Consider the following 21,640-nt stretch of genomic DNA (forward strand, 5'->3'; position numbering starts at 1 on the left):
CTATGGACCCAGGTTTTTTTTGTTTTGGTTTTAGGGCGCAAAACTGCTATGGTCATTAGCGCCCAGCCCGTGACTTAGGAAACAGTAAAAAAACCGAAATTGAAAACCTGCAGCAATGGGAACAAAGCCATAAAATTGGAGAAACTAAAGGTAGAAGGAAGGCTTAAAAATCCACTATAGAAAGGGGTCGGTTGTCCCCAAAAATAGCTTCAAATGACTGACGTCATTTCACTGGCACTAATGAACTGGAGAACGCGGTCGGCTGAGCGCGTGTCATCTGCTAAAATCGACGATAGATCAGGCGATAGCTGTAGACGGGAGCGTAACGGAGTAAAATAGGGGCACTCAATTAAAAGGTGTCTTACCGTCCACAGCTGAGAGCAGTGGGGACAGAGTGGGGGAGGATCGCCGCTTAAAAGATGTCTATGGCTAAAAAGACAGTGCCCTATCCGGAGTCTAGTTAAAATTACCTCCTCCCGACGACGCGTTCGGGAGGAAGAGGTCCAAGCACAAGGAAGAGCTTTCACTTCCCGCAATTTATTATGGGGAAGTGTTGACCAATGCGCGTGCCATAAATGAACAACACGACGACATAAAACGCTCCGTAGATCGGCGAAAGGAATCGATGGAATAGCTGGCCGAGGAAGAGAGACTGCAGCCTTGGCTGCAATATCGGCCGCCTCATTTCCGCAGATACCAACGTGTCCCGGGAGCCAGAGGAACGCCACCGATACGCCCCCCAGGTGGAGCAAGTGCAGACAGTCCTGAATCCGGTGGACCAGAGGGTGCACAGGGTAAAGAGCTTGGAGACTGAGGAGAGAGCTGAGAGAATCTGAGCAGATTACGTACTGTATCCGCTGATGGCGGCGGATGTAGTGGACAGCCTGGAGAACAGCGTAAAGCTCTGCAGTATAAACCGAACACTGGTCGGGAAGCCGAAAGTGATTTGGGGTGTCGCCAACAATATAGGCACTCCCTACACCTAACGATGTTTTCGAGCCGTCGGTGTAAATAAATGTGGCATCCGTCATTTCTGCACATAGAGCAGCAAATGCCCGACGGTAAACAAGTGTAGGGGTACCATCCTTGGGAAATCGACAAAGGTCACGGAGCAGGCAGGTCCGGGGACGGAGCCAAGGCGGTGCTGTACCCCAAGTTGTCAAGAAGGTTTTAGGAAAGCGGAAGGAAAGAGAATGGAGCAGTTGACGGAAGCGGACTCCTGGGGGTAGTAGGGAGGAGGAGCGGCCTGCATACCCTACATCAAAGGAGGCGTCGAAAAAAAAGGTCATGGGCTGGATTAGCAGGCATGGAAGACAGATGGCTAGCGTAACCACTCAGAAGGACTGCTCGCCGATTGGACAGCGGAGGTTCAGCAGTCTCGGCATAAAGGCTTTCCACAGGGCTAGTGTAAAAAGCTCCAGACACTAAACGTAATCCACGGTGGTGGATAGAGTCGAGACGCCGAAGAATAGACGGCCGAGCAGAGGAGTAGACTATGCTTCCATAATCCAATTTTGAGCGCACTAAGGAGTGATAGAGGCGGAGAAGGACCACTCGGTCCGCTCCCCAGGAGGTACCATTCAGGACACGGAGGGTGTTAAGGGATCGCAGACAGCGAGCCGAAAGATAGGAAATGTGGGAGGACCAGCACAGTTTTCTGTCAAACATAAGACCCAAGAATTTAGCGTCGTCTGAAAACGGAAGGTTGACAGGACCTAGATGTAGGGAGGGCGGAAGAAACTCCTTACGTCGCCAAAAATTTACACAAACGGTCTTACTGGGAGAGAAACGGAAGCCGGCTGCGATGCTCCAAGAGTGGAGGCGATCGAGACATCCTTGAAGACGTCGTTCAAGAAGGCTGGTCCGTTGAGAGCTGTAGTAGACCGCAAAATCGTCCACAAAGAGGGAGCCCGAGACATCAGGAAGGAGACAATCCATAATTGGATTGATGGCAATGGCAAACAGTACAAGCACGGAGCCCTGGGGTACCCCGTTTTCTTGGGAGAAACTACGGGAGAGAGTAGTGTTCACCCGCACCCTAAATGTGCGCTCTGCCATAAATTCGCGAAGAAAAAGGGGTAGCCGACCTCGAAAGCCCCAAGAGAACAGTTTGCGGAGGATGCCTGTCCTCCAACAGGTATGCTCTCTCCAGATCAAAAAATATTGCTACTGTTTGGCGTTTCCGGAGAAAATTGTTCATGATATAACTGGAGAGAACAACAAGATGGTCAACGGCAGAACGATGCTTTCGGAATCCGCATTGGGCAGGTGTTAAAAGATTGCGGGATTCTAGCCACCACGCTAGACGGCAATTCACCATACGCTCCAAAACCTTACAGACACTACTCGTGAGAGAAATGGGGCGATAGCTAGAGGGGAGATGTTTGTCCTTTCCAGGTTTCGGAACGGGAACGACGATAGCTGCCCGCCATCGTCTGGGAAAAGTATTGTCAGTCCAAATTCGATTATAAAGGCGAAGGAGGTAATGCAAACTATGGGTTGATAAATGCAGCAACATTTGGACGTGGATACCATCCGGTCCTGGGGCGGAGGAGCGACAAGAAGAGAGTGCATGTTGGAGTTCCCGCATGGAGAAAACAGTATTATAGCTTTCGCGATTTTGAGAGGAGAAAGCAAGAGGTCGCACTTCCGCTGCACGTTTCTTCGGGAGAAACGCTATCGGGTAATTGGAAGAGCTCGAAATCTCAGCAAAGTGCTGACCCAACGAGTTAGAAATTGTGACGGGGTCCACGAATGTATTATGCGCGACAGTGAGCCCAGAGACCGGGGAGAAACTAGGCGCGCCTAAGAACCGTCGAAGCCGACTCCAAACTTCCGAGGAGGGAGTGAAGGTGTTAAATGAGCTAATAAAGAATTTCCAGCTTGCCTTCTTGCTATCGCGGATGACGCGACGGCATCGCGCACGGAACTCCTTATAGCGGATACAGTTAGCCAAAGTAGGATGGTGGCGGAAAACGCGGAGAGCACGTCGCCGCTCACGTATTGCATCACGGCATGCCTCGTTCCACCAAGGAACTGGGGGGCGCCGGGCCAATTCGGAGGTGCGTGGTATGGAATGTTCCGCAGCCGTAGGAATAACGTCGGTAATATGTGTGACCTCATCGTCGACGCTGGGAAAGTGACGGTCAGCGAATGTCCAATCAGCTTGGGCAAACTTCCACCGTCGCGGGCGCATGTATGGCAGATGAGGCTGCAGTCTAAGGACACATGAAAAGTGGTCACTCGAGTGTGTATCATCAAGGGCGAACCATTCAAAGCGCCGAGCTAGCGGAATAGTACCGACCGGAAGGTCCAAATGAGATAAATTTGTCGTGGAGGCAGACAAAAATGTGGGGACCCCAGTGTTGAGGCAAACTAGATCCGCTTGGTGGAAGACGTCTAGCAATAGTGAGCCACGTGGATAAGGATGTGGAGATCCCCAAAGCGGGTGGTGGGCATTGAAGTCCCCAACCAGCAAATAGGGGGGTGGAAGCTGACCAAGAAGATGAAGGAGATCAGCTCGTGCCATTGGTGTGGACGATGGAGTGTAGACAGTGCAAAGAGAGAACGTATATCCGGAAAGGGAAAGACGGACGGCGACAGCTTGGAAGGAAGTGTTTAAGTGGATTGGGTGATAGTGGAGAGTATCATGGAGAAGAATCATGAGTCCTCCATGGGCTGGAGTGCCTTCAACAGAGGGGAGGTCATATCGGATGGACTGAAAATGATGGAGAACAAAGCGGTCATGGGGACGCAGCTTTGTTTCCTGAAGACAGAAGATGACCGGCGAGTAGGATCGTAAGAGGACCGACAATTCATCCCGATTGGCTCGAATGCCGCGGATATTCCAGTGGATAATGGACATGGGGTGAACAGAAAATGGAGGAATGTGACCAAAGTTGCTGTCAACTTAAAGACTGCTCGGAGCTAGCGACCGACAGCATGGAATGGCATTCAGCCGAAGGCAGAAGATCCTGATCCATAGGTTGGTCAGGAGCAGCTCCTGCCACCAGCGATCGGCCTGTTGACCGGCCACCAGCAGTGCGCCTCTGCGACACAGAAGACGGCCGAGGACGATTTCCGCCAGGTGGTGCTGTAGCTGGGACACGCCTTGGCGGAGAAGGAGAGGAACTGGGTTTCTTTGTAGCCTTCTTAGAAGTATGATGTTTAGATGAAGGAGGAACCGATGGTTGGGAAGTTGCGGTACGTAAAAACTCTTCACGAGTATGCTCTTTTTTGGAAGGCTTGCTGTCTGACTTTTGGGCTCGAGATTTAGCAGTACCCGATGAAGGGTGAGCCATAGAGTGGGCAGGCGAAAGTGGTGAGGTTGAACCGTGGCACTAAAGGTGAGATCGCAAGTCTGCGTGGCCGCCTCCTTTGTTGGCCGAGGAGAAGCAAGGACAGTGCTGTATTTTCCTGTCTGAGGCACGGTGGGCTGGCGACTGGCGAATAATTTTCGAGCAGCAAAGGTCGACACCTTTTCCTTCACTCTTATTTCCTGGATGAGCTTTTCGTCCTTAAAAACGGGGCAATCTCGAGAGGAAGCAGCGTGGTCACCCATACAGTTGATGCAGCGAGGGGATGGAGGTGGACAAGCACCCTCATGGGCATCCTTGCCACACGTAACACATTTGGCCGGATTGGAACAGGACTGGCTGGTGTGATTGAACCGCTGACACCGATAACAACGCGTGGGGTTTGGGACGTAAGGGCGAACGGAAATGATCTCATAGCCTGCTTTGATTTTCGATGGAAGTTGAACTTTGTCAAATGTCAAGAAGACAGTGCGGGTTGGAATGATGTTCGTGTCAACCCTTTTCATAACTCTATGAACAGTCGTTACGCCCTGGTCAGACAGGTAGTGCTGAATTTCTTCGTCAGACAATCCATCGAGGGAGCGTGTATAAACGACTCCACACGAGGAATTTAAAGTACGGTGCACTTCAACCCGGACAGGGAAGGTGTGGAGCAGTGAAGTACGCAGCAATTTTTGTGCCTGGAGGGCACTGACTGTTTCTAACAACAAGGTGCCATTCCGTAATCTGGAACAAGACTTTACAAGACCAGCAATTGCATCGACACCTTTCTGAATAATGAAAGGGTTGACCGTGGAGAAGTCGTGACCTTCGTCAGACCGAGAAACAACAAGGAACTGTGGCAATGATGGAAGAACTGTCTGTGGCTGAGACTCAGTATTCTTACGCTTGTGAGCAGACATAGTGGAAGGTGAGGAAACCATTGCGGAAGAATCCCCCATGATTACCGGCGTCTCCGATGGCGTGCTCCTCCCTTGTGGGGGCCCTCTCGGAGGGCACTCCTGCCTTAGGTGATTGTTCACACCTCAGGTCACACCTTCCGACAAACGGACGGAGGGACCAATCGGCACTTTCGGAAGGTATCAGCTCGGGTAATCACCCCTCCCTGGGCCTGGCCATTACCAGGGGGTACGTACGTGTCCTACCTGTCTACCCGGGGCGGGGAATTACGCGTTACCCCGTCACCAGCTACGCACAAAAATGCGTGGGTCGGCCTTCAGACACGCACAGGGAGGAAGAAAGAGAAAGGAAAGGAAAGAAGAGAGGTCTCAAACGCCGCAGCGGAGAAAAGGGTAAAGAGAAGAGGTAAGGAAAAGAGAAGGACAAAGGAAGGAAGAAGACATACAAGCAAAGAAGGCGAAGAATGCGTTACATTTTCGAGCGTCCGTCTCCGGACGTAGGCACAAACCATACTCCCAGATGGGGAGAAAGGGAAGGAAAGAGCCAGAGGTGGGGGGAGGAGGGGCGAAGATGGGGGATGGGGAAGGATGCGGAAAGGGAAGGTATGCAGCCCGGAAGGGAAGGAAGGCCACATTAACTCGGGGTCCCGTGCTCGCTACGCACGTATCCACAAAAGAGTTGTGGACCCCCTGGGGGGTGGACCCAGGTTGTCAACGATGCACTGTGCAAGCTGGTGGTCGTTCTATAATGTGTGCTGTGTTCGGCTACTTTGGGACCAATTACAGTCCTTCATGTTACCAAACAATGGAATTTTATGGGTGGTAATGCGCCATGTCACCGGGCGACATTGCTTCACAGTTGGTTTGAAGAACAATCTGCACAATTCGAGAGAATGATTTGGTCACTCTTCGAACATTTATGGAACGTAATGGAGAGGTGAGTTTGTGCACAAAATTCATCATCTGCAACACTTTCGCAATTATGGACGGTTATAGATGCAGCAAGGCTCCGTATATCTGCAAGGGACCTCCAGCGACTTGTTGAGTACATGCCACTTCAGAGTTGCTTCGCTACGTCTGGCAAAAGGAGGTCCGAGACAGTGTTAGGAGGTAACCAATGCCTTTTATCGCCTCAGTGTAGATTACTGGTTCACAACATGAAGGGGAAGTGTTAGATCGTTTCGCTGATATAGTGGATCTGCTGGAAGCAGAAATGCTGTCAGTTTTATGCAGAAGCTTCGCGACTGTAGTAGTAAGATCCATGTCAATGGGACTTTAATCCCTAAACTTCCGCCTCGGAAAAATGAGAAGTAACAACCATATACACTGATCGGCCAGAATATTATGACCACTGACCTAGTATCGATATAAACCCGTCCAGTCGATAGCAGCGTCACCTGGCGAGGAATGACTTAATCAGGTACATGCATGGTGCATATAGTGTCAGTGAGCCTCCTGTCCATATGTGGAATGGGGAAGGCGCGCGTTCTATCTGAGGTTTTTACTGAGTGTAGATTTTGACGACCCGGAAGCTCGGTGCGAGCATTTTGGAAGCTACACGACTTGTCAGGTGTTCTAGAAGTGCTGTGGTGAATGTCTTCAACACGTGTCGAAACGTAGGTACAACTACATCCAGACGACGTGGGATTGGGTGGCCAGCCCCTCATTACAGATGAGGAACGTCGTAGGCTGGGCAAACTGCTGAAACAGGACAGGCGGCGAACTGCGGCGAACTGTGGCGGAACTAACATCAGACTTTGATGCTGGATAGGGTACAAGTGTGTCTCAACACACAGTGCACCATACACTCCTAACGATGGACATCTGCAGCCGATGATCCATGCATGTGCCAACTGCGACTTAAACGGGCACTTGACCACCGGCATTGGACGGTGGCGCAGTGGCAGAACGTATGGTCTGATGAATCCCGATACATTCTTCGTCATATCGATAGGAGGGCGCGAATCTGTCGTAATCCAACGTAACAGCTGTTTGATCCCTGTATGGCGAGAAGGAGACAAACTGGCGGCGGCTCCAGCACGCTCTGGAGAACAGTCACGTTGGGATCCATTGGTCAAGTGGACCTCGTGGAAGACACCATGACAGCCAAGAAGTACGGTACACACTTTGCAGACCACGTACATCCCTTCATGACGACCATGTTTCCCGATGACAGTGGCATTATTCAACAAGATAATACGCCACGTCACAAGGGCAGAAGTGTGATGGAGTGGTTTGAGGCACACAATGACGAGTTTCTGTTGACGTGCTGGCCCCTCAGTTCGCTGGATCTGAACCCGATCGAATATGTCTGGGGTGTGATTGAACGTGGCGTCAGCTCTAGTAGTCCCCGTCCCTAGAATTGAAGGGAATCAGGTGTCTTATGTGCAGATGTGGTGCAGCGACGTACGCCACGACCTGTGCAATGACGCGTTGCCGCTGTTGATCGTGCCAAAGGTGGACATATCAGCTATTAGATAGGTGGTCATAACGTCCTGCGCCGATCTGTGTATCAAATTCAGCTGGAAATAGATGTTCAGTTTTGCTGCTTTGGTAGTAAAGTAACTGAAGTGGTCGAAGTAGAGAGGAGATAAAACGTAGATTGGCTATAGCAAGAGGAGTATTAATGTAAAAGAGGTTTGTTAATATCTTGTATAAATTTAAGTGTTAAGAAGACTATTCCAAAGGTATTCGTCTGATGTGCTACACTCCACGGAAGTGAAATTGTAGAGAGAGGAATACGTCAAGGATATTCAAAACAATTTAGGTTAGCAACAGTTATTCGCACGTGAAGAGGCTTGCACAGGATACGCTACCGGGGAGAGATGCATCAGTTCAGTGTTCGGATTCAAGATCATAACAATAAGAACAAGTTGGACAGAGAGAAATACGATTATCCTCATCAGTATTTGCTTGTTAGTTTTTAGGCATGAAATGCCCTCCTCAAAATAATCTGCGTAACGTTAACAGTAACTGATTTCCAGTCATCTAATTGAGTGTTTAAGGTATTATAATCCCGCACTGCTATTTTGTGCGTTAATGATTATTTTTAAATTATTTTTTCTCAAGATTTTAGTGATCTATATCGATAGGGTACTAACTCAGTTGACACTAAAAAGTGTGAGGTGCTCCACGTGAGTACTTAGAGTAGTTCTTTGAATTTCGGCTACGCGATAAATTACACAAATCTGAAGGCTGTCGGTTCAACAAAATAGTTACGGATTACAGTTCCGAACAGGTTAAATCGGAACCATCGTACAGAAACTTTTGGGGAAGACAAACCGAAGACTGCGTTTAGTTGGCAAGTCACTTAGAGATGCAACAAAGCTAATAAAGAGACTGGCTACCCTTTTCCGTCCTCTTCTGGAATGTTGCTGCATGATACAGCATCCTTGCAAAATAGGGCTGATGGAGTACATACTTGTAGAAAGGTTCAAAGAAAATCATTTCGTTTCGAGTTATTGCGAAGTAGGGGAGGGGGTGCCACGGATGTGATTAGTGAGTGGCTAACAGTAATTAAAACTAAGAATTTTTTGTTGCAGCGAAATTCTCTTACGAAATTTCAGCAATTTTCCTCCTCCGCATCTATTTTATCCCAGACATTGGAAGGATTGACATTCGTCGTAAAGCAAGAGAAAACACGAAATTGATTCGCATTTGTGACTCTGGATTGACGTCAGCTGTTTGTGATACATGAAAATATGTACCCGACCGGGAGTCGAACCCGAATTTCCCGCTTATCGCGAGCGATTGCCTTCACTGATTCGGCTATCAGAACAGGCCTCCAGGCACGATCCAAACTTCCATATGTCATCGAGTCCACAACCTTTACGCTTGCACATTTCGTGATTCCCGCACACGGAGATGCAGATATTTTGATCGCCATTTTAGCCTGTCGAAGCATGGATGTATCATGATGTCTGTGTTTATACAGTTTGTGTATCTACACATTACAATGTCCTTCAGACGTGCATGCATGTACACTTGGTATTCGAGAGTGGGAGGAAAGTGGTTCTGTGTACCTTCTGACACATAATAAATGTGTCAATTGCATGGTAATCATGTAGATTTAGAAAATATGTATAGGTAAATCCTCGTTATATTGTTGAACTAGCTATCCTGGCCTTGGCAGAACTAACTTAATTCAGCTATAAGATTTGTTCGTGAGGATTTCTTAACGGATCGAAACCATGATCCAATCGTATATGGGTCCTCTGTTGTGAAGACTGTGCAGGTTAGATCACTGCATACAGATGCTGACGAAATGACTGTAGTTGTCAGCTCATGCCATAAATTTTCCAATCTCATTGTGAAAATATAGTGACGGAAGTGGAAAGTGTTATACCACGAAGCACTAATCCGATATTTGTGAAACTGTGGAGATGTTCAATACTCAGCGGTGTTAAATGACGCACTTTCGTTTCCTTTCTGGACTGATGTTCATCAGCATCAACATGATCTACGGCTTCCATGGACTCGAATGCACTGTTTTTTATGGCACGGAAGCAAAAGGCCTCCACATATCATCCTAAGTAACTTCTTGCTATGTCAAACACATACCGTGTCATTCACAAGGACTGCTGACTGGAGGCTGGCGTGAATGTATGTATCTTCTCCATCTCATCCCAAACATACTGTCTGGGTTAAAATGCAGCTGACCAGAAAGACCAGTCAAAGATTTGTACATCCCTTACGGCATATAAAATTAATCGTTGGTAAAGCAGATGCCAGACAGATTCATTAGAAGAATCCTAAAGAAATGCAGTCCGAAAACAAAGGAAGTAGGTTACAGTACACTTATTCGCCCACTGCTTGAATACTGCTCACCGATGTGGGATCCGTGCCAGATAGGTCGATAGAAGAGAGAGAGAAGATCCAACGGAGAGCAGCGCGCTTCGTTACTGGATCATTTAGTAATCGCGAAAGCCTTACGGAGATGACAGATAAACTCCAGTGGAAGACTCTGCAGGAGAGACGCTCAGTAGCTCGGTACGGGCTTTTGTTGAAGTTTCGAGAACATACGTTCACCGAGAAGTCGAGCAGTATATTGCTCCCTCCTACGTATATCTCGCGAAGAGACCATGAGTATGAAATCAGAAAAATTAGAGCCCACACAGAGGCATTCCGACAATCTTTCTTTCCACGAACAATACGAGACTGGAATAGAAGGGAGAACCGATAGAGGTACTCAAGGTACCCTCTGCCACCCACCGTCAGGTGGCTTGCGAAGTATGGATGTAGATGTACATTTGTGACATTGTCTTGCATTACCTTCTTCAGTACGCCATTTAGTACCTTGATCGTGAAGGGCATGACAACCCGATGCACCATTCTTGACACATACTGGCTCAGTCGTCGTTTTCTGTGTCATTTAATCAGGTCGTCTTCGGACGCGCTGACGTCTGTGTCAGGCGGAAGCGATACTCATCGCTGAATACTGTAAAATATTACTTAACATCCCAACCGAGTCTGCCTCTACATCATGGAAGTAGAGTTTTCTAGGGTATGGTGTCAGCGATAAACGATCTGTGACACCTTCAGACTTTGGTCCAGCTTCGGTAGATTGTTCCCGGTGCTTCGTGGTGGCGCTGTCTGTAACTCCTGGCCGGATTTTAGCTGTTGCCATTCATCTATTCGTCAGAGCAAATCGAAGAACCCTGTCATCTTCTGATAGTGTACACCTTCTGGAAGGACACGTGGCTAGTCTTTTGCAAAACTGTCGTCAAGGGGCCATCTCGTCACCGCTCATTCTTTGATCATTGCACTACCCTCAATTTTTTTGTGCGGCAGGGCAGTAAGGTGCCCTTACGTACCTCATGCCGATAATTCGACCTTTCTCAAAGTCTGAAATATGACGAAACGCAGATTTGCACGTTCTCTGAGCATACTGTGCTGCGATTTCCGTTCGAAAAGTTCCATTAACGTTAGATACACTCAACAGTTATCGTGCACTCACATCAGTATTCACCTGTACAATTTTTTATGTACTGAAAATAAGCTCGCGTAAGGATGAATTTCAATCCAGATCTCAGGCAGGCATGGAAACACTACACGCCATCAGTGTGCCATCGCATGCATATTTACATTCTTTCTCTTAGAAGCTGCACTGCAAATTGTTTGTTATACGAAGTCCGATTCTCCTTGCTGTACACTGCAATGTATGTCATCGCACTGGGCTGCACTTTACAAAGAGTTTGTTCAAATCTTATCTTAACCGCAAACTAAACATTATCATTTGCACCCCCGCTGAAGCTTTCGTGATTTATCTCAGCACAGAACAATTAGTATTATGAGGCACAATGCAATCTAGCATTTCATATTTATTTTGATGAGACTTAAGGCATAAGAAATCGCGCTCGACGTGTGATGAAAATTAATTTTCGAATTCTGTCTGAAAAACGGTGCTCCAAATTTATCAACATTTACATGTTGAATCCCTTTGTGTATTAAAACGCATTTCATTTGACTTGACTAAAACACAGCACGTCATTGCATGACTGACTGCCGGTACGTAACGATGACAGTGTCTTGGCATCAATTTCGATATTGTGCTCTTTCCCACGGCCGCTTAAAGTTTCGCTTGACCGGGACTTCAATTGTGTTTGTATTCTCAATCTTTCACCTCTGTGATGGATCACTCGGCCAGCCAGTCGAATACAAACCCAGAAACGGTACGCTAATAAAGCTGAACACTGTCTCCAACAAAACCCAAGCCGGCGGTCAGAATGCTACGCCACTAAATGTATGCTATTTTTAGCACATTTTTCGACATCCCATTATCAAACGCTATAAAACATGGAAACCAATCAGTAAATTGCATTACTGCACGTACAGACAACCGTATAAAATACTTATATTATCTGTGGTGTAAAATATATTAAAGCTTCTATGCCATTATGCATAAAAAAAATGGTTCTGAGCACTATGGGACTTCTGAGGTCATCAGTCCCCTAGAACTTAGAACTACTGAAACGTAACTAACCTAAGGAAACGCTTGAGTGCTGCAAGATCTCTTTAGTCCCTATCAAATGACTACCCTGTTCTGCTAGAGGAGATACCATTCCAAAACGGCTGCAGATGTTTGTGCATGATGGAGCACCAGCCCATTTACTCCGAAATGTCTGAGAACACATCACACAGGCATTTAATCGATTGGTTGGGGGTGCCTAGTACGTTGATGCGGCTCGTTGCCTCAACTTAATCGCTTGAATTTTCGGTTGTGGCGACACTTTAAATGTTTGGCGTATGCAAGCCCCAATAATGATGAATAAGCACTACAGGAATGCGTCATCAGTGCCTTCCAGCGCACCTGTGACCAACCGGCAGAATTTCACAGACTGTGATACCCTAAGACGTCGAACCGGAGTTACTGTGTACGGACAACGTATTTAGCGCCTCCTTTAACGATGTCTCACAAGCGCAGGTCGCATGTATAAGAGGGTAATCAAAAAGTTTCCGTATGTATAAGGGGGCAATCAAAAATTTTCCGTTTGACGGCATATGCCACACAGCGCAACTACGATGCGGGTATATCAGCACCGACTTGTAGGCAAGGGATCTGTGTGAAATTCGTGTCTTTCCCATGGGCGGGCGGTAAATACGAAAACGTGAACTATGGAGATGTTATTACCAAATGCGCGTGAAGGAGGACAACGCGCTGTTACTCTTTTCTTCGCTGCCAAAGGACATAGGTCGGAGGGAATGAAGAATGTCTGTGGGGCAGCGTATCAGTCGAAAAACAACTTTGTGGAATGGCGAGCCAAATTCCGTATCGCTGCTTCGTGATAAAACACCTCCCGCTATCACAGATGGAAGGCAAAAGTTACGGCAACTCAGTCCAGCAACTGCACTCTAGTACTGATTTCTCCCAGTATGCTTATCACGCCCTCGATCCCTTAAAAAAGGCTCTGAAGGGTCGACAGTCCCTGTCGGAAGACGACGTGCATAACGATGTTACGGGCTTCATGATCAAAAGGCAGAAGAACACAGTGTTTCGTCAAATAGATATCTTCAAGCTGGTACACCGGTGGGATGATTACCTCAGTGTTCACGGCGATTTTGTCCGATTAGCATAACGGTTCTGGATCGGACAGCCTTCCAACGGAAAGTTTTTATTGCTCCTTTTAATAGCAATCAGATTACATTAGAAAATCTGCTGTTTCATAGAGAAAATGTGTTCTCTTGTGTTTACTCATTTGTATGCGGCATGCTGTAGATCATTCGTAATAACAAATGAGTTTACAGTAGAAGAGATGTGTTTGACAGTACCTTAATATGCACCTACTTCACTGCGTTAGTTTTTTTTCTGTGTCTAACAGTCTCCCCGCAAACTTATCATAAATTAATATTTAATTTTTTCTGCACGCTCGCAAAGGCACCTCTAACGAGGAGAACACGTCAAGTGCCATAACCTCATTTCCCAGAAACTTCGTTCTGTGGAAGAGGGGTCAAAATAAGTGAACACTTGCCTCTGCTTATCCGTCGATACTCGACTGTTTCTGAAAAAACGACAGTTTTCAAGGTATTTTTCAGGTATTTTATGTGCCTTTTCCCGCGTGTTATCCTCAGCCGCAATACCGCCACAATGATTAACATCGTGGCTTCTTTATTTTGCGTCCTGTGTTCGAAACCCAATTATTACTGTAATTTTTGCTTTCTCATTCATATTCGTACGTCTATGGAAGATTACTGCTCACATGTTCTCCAGTGTATATTGGTATAGCATGGTCCTTACTCGTCTACTAACTGTGTCAGATTAAGAAGTTCAAAGAAAGTAATGACAAAATTATTTGAAATGGTTTTCTGTGAAATTCCTGTAGTGTATCTTTATCGTAATCAACTGAAGGCGCCAGTTTCTAGAAAAAGTGGTCCGTTATGAATAGTTTGCGGTAAAATTTTTGCCCATGTGCAAAATCTTCAGCACTGTTAGCGACTTTTCTGTCCTGAGTGATATTAATATGAGGAAATGTAATGTTGATGCATTAATTTGTTCTGAAAGCGGTGCTGATATTCAAGATAAATAAAGCGGGTTTAAAGCTGTGAGCCATCTGGGGAAGTTATCCTTGCATTACTGACCAACTGTTTCACCAGGTATCCAGTCTAGTTTACCAACTTCCCAACCAGACTAACATTAATTATAATCTTTTAATAGTCATGTTACGATGACCGGTGAATATATATATATATATATATATATATATATATATATATATATATATATATATATATATATATATATATATATATATATATATATATATATATATATATATATATATATATATATAAAGAGAATTTAAATAAAAAGAAATGGATCAGTTTATATTTAGACATTTATTTTAACATTGATAATTGTACCGTTAAAATTTCAGCATATTAAACCTGATTCATAACTAAACTGGTGCCTTATTTAGGACTGTGAAAATGTGAGTTTGTAATCTTACGGAACACATCAAATATGGAGCCAAGATTGGGAGACTGCATACAGCACTGCATTCATAAAATAACACACAAAGAACATTGAAACATGTGCAAGAGGAAATTAACCACAACCAACCGATTCAATTTTCACCCAAAGAAGTTACGGTCGTAGCGCAATCCTTTCCATCATGAAATTACCACACACAGGTATACTAAATTCATACTAACTCTCTGTGAAATCTTCCCGAAAGGAATATCTGAAGGCTACTTTGATGCTTACACCACATTCTTCACGTGGTCAACTTGGTTTACACAAAGAGTGTAACTCCACAATAATTTTGATAATTAAAATAAATTACATCGAAACGCAATTTACAAAAGAAAAACCTCGAACTGGTTGCTATCGCTTTAACATTAACCTGATGGGTCAAACAATTGTATAAGCACATGGTACTGGTCTCACGAAGTACACCCACGTGGGTTGAACATAAAAGTTGCTATATTGAAAAATATTGTCAAGACGAGACGTTATAATCTCACGCACATTTGCATTTAAGATTGATGATCTTAGAGTTACGGTTTATCAACACGTGGTTCCACTTTACTCACAAAGTAGTGACAAAGCAACTACTGGAAGGTATTCTGAACTTCACACTCGAATTACACTGAGTTGCAATTTAAGATAACATAAGATATTTTAGATCTAAATCTGAAATAAAGGTGATTAAATTTTCAGTTAGGCTGAACTTAAGAAATCCATTGTCCTACGGAGTTAGCAGAGATGCGCTTAGCCACAGATCTTACCACTTCAGACACTCGCTGCGGACAGACTGGCATGGGCCCCTACCGAGGGTGCTTCACAGATACAAACGGAAGTGACCAGAGAGGCAGCTTCCTATACCAACATGACAAGGGACAGACAGGACCAAACCAAGAATAGAAACCTCTTTGCTTTTAGAAAGCGTAGCTACCTGTTCCGATGGTGGTCCTACTGTTCTCTAGCAAACAGGCTTGTCTGCTACCATCAAGCATGCAACTAGAAATACATTGTTGATTCATCCTTTCACACAGAAGGGAAGGGGGATGACAGTCTTATCATATACAGTATATAAAAGAAAGCGGATGTATGTTCCATATTAGACTGTGTGACATGAATTACATATAAACTGTGTTTTAAAGTGTAGTAGTGTGACAGACCGTTCTTGTTTATGTGTAAAAGTAACACGTTTCACTGCTCATTCTCCTCCCAGATAGTCAGAAACACCACAGTAAATTTAGAAGAGGAATTTATGCCGTAAATGACAACAGATTTAAGAAATTAACATGAAAGGAATCCAACACAGACCTTTCAATGTGACACTGTCATACCTGCCTACGTGCAATGATCGGGGTGTTTGGAAAATCTGTTTCGAATGTCTCTACGATTGATATCATCCAAGCAAATGTGCCAAATCTTCCTGTAGGTTAAACATATTAATGAAATATAAGAATTAATGTAAGAGTTGAGATGAGAATGAAATATCAGAATATGAGTATTTAAAAAGATTGTAACCCCTCAACATACCATACACACACATATATTACGTAATAAATGTATGACACTTATTAGGAAATCCAGCTGTCACTTTACAATTAATGCGGCGCCCTTGTATCACGTAATTTGGTAAGAATCATTCGTGTAGTAACATTCTACAGACATGAGTAGATAAATAAAAAAAAGTAAAAGCAAGCAGTAATTGGCTTTCGCACACTGGACGGAAAATTAAGAGGCTGCGATGGTAACTACTGTCACCATTTCGTCTGATGCTACCGCCTGGTAAAAGCACATAAGGTATCTCGGAAATACCTCGAAGATATTGACCATCGGTTTTTTTTTCAGAAACAGTAGAATGTCTATGGGTAAGGGAAGAGAAATGTTCTCTTATTTTGACTCCTCCTCCACTCAGCGAAGTTCCTGGCAAATCGAGTGATGGCACTCGCCGTGTTCTCCCCGCAAGTGGACTGTGCCGCTCAGCATAGGCTAACTGCTTTGCGTCCATACTTCAGCATCTCGCCTGCTGCCCCGGGAGAAAATAAGTATTAATGGCTTGCTCTCGCCGCATGTACTAGGAGGTACTAACCAGCCTAAATACATACGACTTGAAATAGCAATAATTATTAGTCTGCAAACGAAATAAATACTGACGTAATGTTGTTCAGTACACTGTCTTCGGCCACCAATACAAATACCTGCACTTATACTCCCAACGCCCTTGATCTGCAAGGCTTTTCGTTCACGCTGTAATATATGAACACGCTTAGGTGGGCTGCGGACGTGTGGCTGTCCGCAACTCGGCAGGAGGGAGCTGGTGTCGCCGCAGGCGGCGAGTGATTCAGAGCGCCGCGCGCCGCGGGCACGTCGCGCTCGAAGAACGGCCGCCTACACACAATGGGAGGCCCACGGCCGACTGGTCGCGCGCCGCCAAATGAAATCTGCGGCGGCCGGCCCCGCCCCCACTGCCTGACAGCCGCCTCCGACGCTGACGCCCCCACACCGCCACCGCAGAGCGCGCTCCTCTGCCGCCTCCCGCTCCCGCCCCCGCAGACGCCACTAGTAATTGAAACCGTGTTTTCCCAGCGCGCCCTCCCCACCGTTAATGCACCGGCCGGCCTTCTATCTCCGTTCTATTTCCCCTTTTTTATGTTGTTTTGCTATAGAGCGGCCGTTCAGAGAGACTGCTTGCTGCATTATCCCCTTTTGAGATAAGCGAACTCCCTGACCTGTGGGTGTTTATCTCATCTGACTTTGTCGTTACCTCGTTTGCATTTCTGCTGGAGATGCTAACAATGTCAAACTTGCAATTCTGCCTGTAATTAATCACTGAGAAGAGAGGCATCCCAAGACGTGAAAGGAAGATGTTTAGAACGCAGTGTGTATCATCATCTCCCCGAATGATGCGTCGGATTGAGTACGAAGTGAACAGTCTTCCGCGTTGCAGGAACCCACTTCTCCGAGCATAAAAGTTGGGAGTTTTTTGCTGCAGTGATAAGTTTCCACCCTGCTTGTACAATTACACTGATGAACTAATACATTGTGACGAACTGCACAATAGCGTTTGGTCCACCTTTGCGACCCTATACAGCAGCGACTCTGTGTGGTAGGTTAACGTACGTACGTCGCACCAAATGTCTATGCACAGATAATGCAGTTCCCTGCCTGCTGCACGGAGATGACGCCGAATAGCATCCCAATGTTTTCCATCGTGTTCAGATAATGCAGAGCTTTTAGCCAAGACATCAACATCAGTTCGCTGTCATGTTCCTCAAACCAACGTAACATGATTTTGGTCTCTTCAGTCGGACGGTTATCATGCTGGAAAATGGTTTCATCGTCAGGGAAGATAAGTATGAATTGATATGGGTGATCCAGAAAAATATTAACATAGCTTGCAGTTATGATGCCTTGGATTACTAGCACAGGTCCCAACGGAAGTGAATGTCCCCACAGCATAATACTGCCCCCGCAAGCTACGTCCTCAACACGGTGCAAGTTTCGAGCAGTCATTCTACATCTACATCTACATACATAGTCCGCAATCCACCATACGGTGCGTGCCGGAGGCTACCTCGTACCACAACTAGCATCTTCTCTCCTGGTTCCACTCCCAGACAGAACGAGGGAAAAATGACTGCCTATATGCCTCTGTACGAGCCCTAATCTCTCTTATCTTTTTGGTCTTTCCGCGAAATATAGGTTGGCGGCAGTAAAATTGTACTGCAGTCAGCCTCAAATGCTGGTTCTCTAAATTTACTCAGTAGCGATTGACGAAAAGAACGTCTTCTTTCCTCCGTAGACTCCCATCCGAGTTCCTGAAGCATTTCCGTAACACTCGCGTGATGATCAAACCTACCAGTAACAAATATGGCAGCCCGCCTCTGAATTGCTTCTATGTCCTCCCCCAAACCGACCTGATAGGGATCCCAAACGCTCGAGCAGTACTCAAGAATAGGTCGTATTAGTGTTTTATAAGCGGTCTCCTTGCAGATGAACCACATCTTCCTAAAATCCTACAAATGAGCCGGAGCGACTACCCGCCTTCCCCACAACTGCCATTACATGCTTGTCCCACTTCATATCGCTCTGCAATGTTACGCCCAGATATTCAGTCGACGTGACTATGTCAAGCGCTACACTACTAACGGAGTGTTCAAACATTACGGGATTCTTTTTCCTATTCATCTGCATTAATTTACATTTATCTATATTTAGAGTTAGCTGCCATTCTTTACACCAATCATAAATCCTGTCCAAGTCATCTTGTATCCTCCTACAGTCACTCAACGACGACACCTTCCCGTACACCACGGCATCATCAGCAAACAGCCGCACATTGCTATCCACCCTATCCAAAAGATCATTTATGTAGATAGAAAACAACAGCGGGCCTACCACACTTCCCTGGGGCACTCCAGATGATACCCTCACCACCGATGAACACTCACCATCGAGGACAACGTACTGGGTTCTATTACATAAGAAGTCTTCGAGCCAATAACATATTTGGGAACCAATCCCATATGCTCGTACCTTCGTTAGGAGTCTGCAGTGGGGCACCGAGTCAAACGCTTTCCGGAAGTCAAGGAATAGGGCATCCGTCTGATACCCTTCATCCATGGTTCGCAAGATATATGAAAAAAAAGGGCGAGTTGCTACCCTGACGCGACCATCGAGGTGATAAGAAAAGTGATTCATCTGACCAGGCTAAAGGTTTCAATCGATCCGTGCTGCAGTCTCGATGATCCCGTGCCCACTACAAATGAAATGAAATGTCATGTGGCGAGAGCCTCCCTGCAGGCAGAGTCTTTTGAAGTGATGCCACTGCGGCGACCGCGTGGACGTGGATGAAGTGAGGATGATGACGACGCAAACACCCAACGCCTGAGCGGAGAAAATCTCCAACCCAGCCGGGGATCTAAGCTTTCGAGTGTTCAGAGGAGTTGTCAATTCCATTTTAAACACATAGACACAATATTTCAACCACCGACTCTGTCGTATTTTTCACGTGATGCGAGCTGAGTTGTTACGGATACATGGTGTCTTCACTGGGGCCCGATTGTTAACTGCTATGACATGTCTAGCATGGATCAGACCATTAGAACAGTCACGGTGAAGAATATCAGCGACAAATCCGACTAAGACAACCAAGCCTGCGACCACTGTATCGAGCGTAGTCATGAAATGAAATACGACGAGACTGATATTATGATACGCACACTGTAAGAAAAAAAGGCCCACTAAGAAGAAATTATACGAATGGGACGGAAATCAGATGTGATGTACATGTACAGACAAACAAATGATTACAGTTTCAGAAAAAATGGATGATTTATTCAAGAGAAAGATTTTCACAAATTGAGCAGGTTATCAATGCGTTGCTTCATCCCTGGACCTTATGTAAGAAGTTATTCGCCTTGGCAGTGATAAAGTTGTTGGATGTCCTCTAGAGGGATATCATGCCAAATTCTGACCAATTGGCGCGTTAGATCCCAAAAACCCGAACTGGTTCGAGACCTGTGCCCATAAATCTCTGAACTTCTCAGTTGGGGGAGGTCTGGCGAGCTTGCTGGCCAAGGTAGGGTTTGGCAGGCACGAAGGCAAGCAGTAGAAACTCCCGCCATGTGCGGGCGTGCATTATCTTGCTGAAACGTAAGTACAAGATGGCTTGCCATGAAGGGCAGCAGAATACCATAGTGAGGGGCAGCAGAATACCATAGTGAGGGGCAGAATATCTTAGATGTACGTGATGGTCTGAGGTGCCATTTCACTTCTTAGAAGGACCCCTTTGGTTGTCATCCGCAGCACACTTACAGACCAGAGGTACGTGGACGATATTCTACGCTCCGTTTTGTTGCTGTTCATGGGGTTTCTCAATCTATGAAGCTTTTTCTGTTGAATAAATCATCCACTTTTTCTGAAATTGTAATGATTTGTTTGTCTCTACATGCACGTGACATCTATCGATTTCAGACCCGTTAGGATAATTCCTTCGCGGTGCTTTTTGTCTTAGAGTGTATGCCAAGATTTCGGAACAGCATGTATAAGGACTTTATCGAAATAATAATTCCATAAAACATAATAAACTGACATGGAGGTTTCAGTTTACATCGGGATTGGAATCCGGCACTCAATTTGTCAAGATCTCGCCAGAGTTGCAAGATGCGCGGAGAATGTTCGTTTCACAAAATATTTGTGCGGGCTCTGGAAAACAAATGAGCTCAAGAATGCGTAGTGGGCGCCGTGACTCGAGCTCTGCTATAAATGCGGTTGGGACGGCAACGTTCTTGGCCAGGCACGTTGGAGACCCAGCAGTGAGCACACAATGTAACGGCAAAACTCGCAGCACCTGAAGACGACGGATGGGACACGGTCGAAATATTGTGTGCAACTGTATGAAAAGGAATCAACAACTCCTCTGAAAACACGAAAGGACACCTTTACTCAATCACACGTGAAAACGCAAGAGATTTCATGATTCATAAATAATATTTACGCAAAATACTTATTAAGTCGCGACACACGTGATTTTTCATTGAGTGTAGAAACGCTGACTCCAGTAAGTGGAACCAGTTTGCATATTAAAATTCATAGTTCCGTACTTTCTTTTGCTACGAGTTTAGTCAGTAACTGAAGTCAAAGATTTTTGTCTGTAGAAACGACCCTCGCTAATCGCCTGTGAATGAATTAGCCAGTCGCGAGTGGATGGAAGACGTATGCGCGAAGCTCACGGGTGAAGAACAATGGCTGCATTTGCGCGAGTTCGTTCGGCAAGCACGGCAGTACTGCCTGCCTAAGCCCGGAGGAAGTAAGAAGTCGCGCGCTTTCGCCTAGTCCACGAATGAAACGTTTTTTGCGGTTAGCGACCAGCTTGTTTTAGTCAGACGAAACAACTCCAGAAAATCTTTATATCATACCATCATTTTACATAACAGCTTTATGATCTTGTGTTTCTCGTAAACTACAGAAAA

General features: G+C 45.9%; 1 protein-coding gene across 1 annotated transcript in view; it reads left to right on the forward strand.

The window, feature by feature from the left end:
- Positions 1 to 17,063: 17,063 nt before the first annotated feature.
- LOC126176281 (uncharacterized) overlaps positions 17,064 to 21,640 on the forward strand; it is a gene marked incomplete at its 3' end in the record, with an annotated part of 72,054 nt that continues 67,477 nt past the window's right edge. Inside the window, exon 1 of the mRNA XM_049923431.1 lies at positions 17,064 to 17,228. Within this exon, the coding sequence (XP_049779388.1) occupies positions 17,064 to 17,228 (165 nt within the window). The remainder of the gene's footprint in view (positions 17,229 to 21,640) is intronic.

The sequence above is a fragment of the Schistocerca cancellata genome, chromosome 3 (genome assembly GCF_023864275.1).
Source record: "Schistocerca cancellata isolate TAMUIC-IGC-003103 chromosome 3, iqSchCanc2.1, whole genome shotgun sequence".
NCBI classification, from domain to species: Eukaryota; Metazoa; Arthropoda; class Insecta; order Orthoptera; family Acrididae; genus Schistocerca; species Schistocerca cancellata.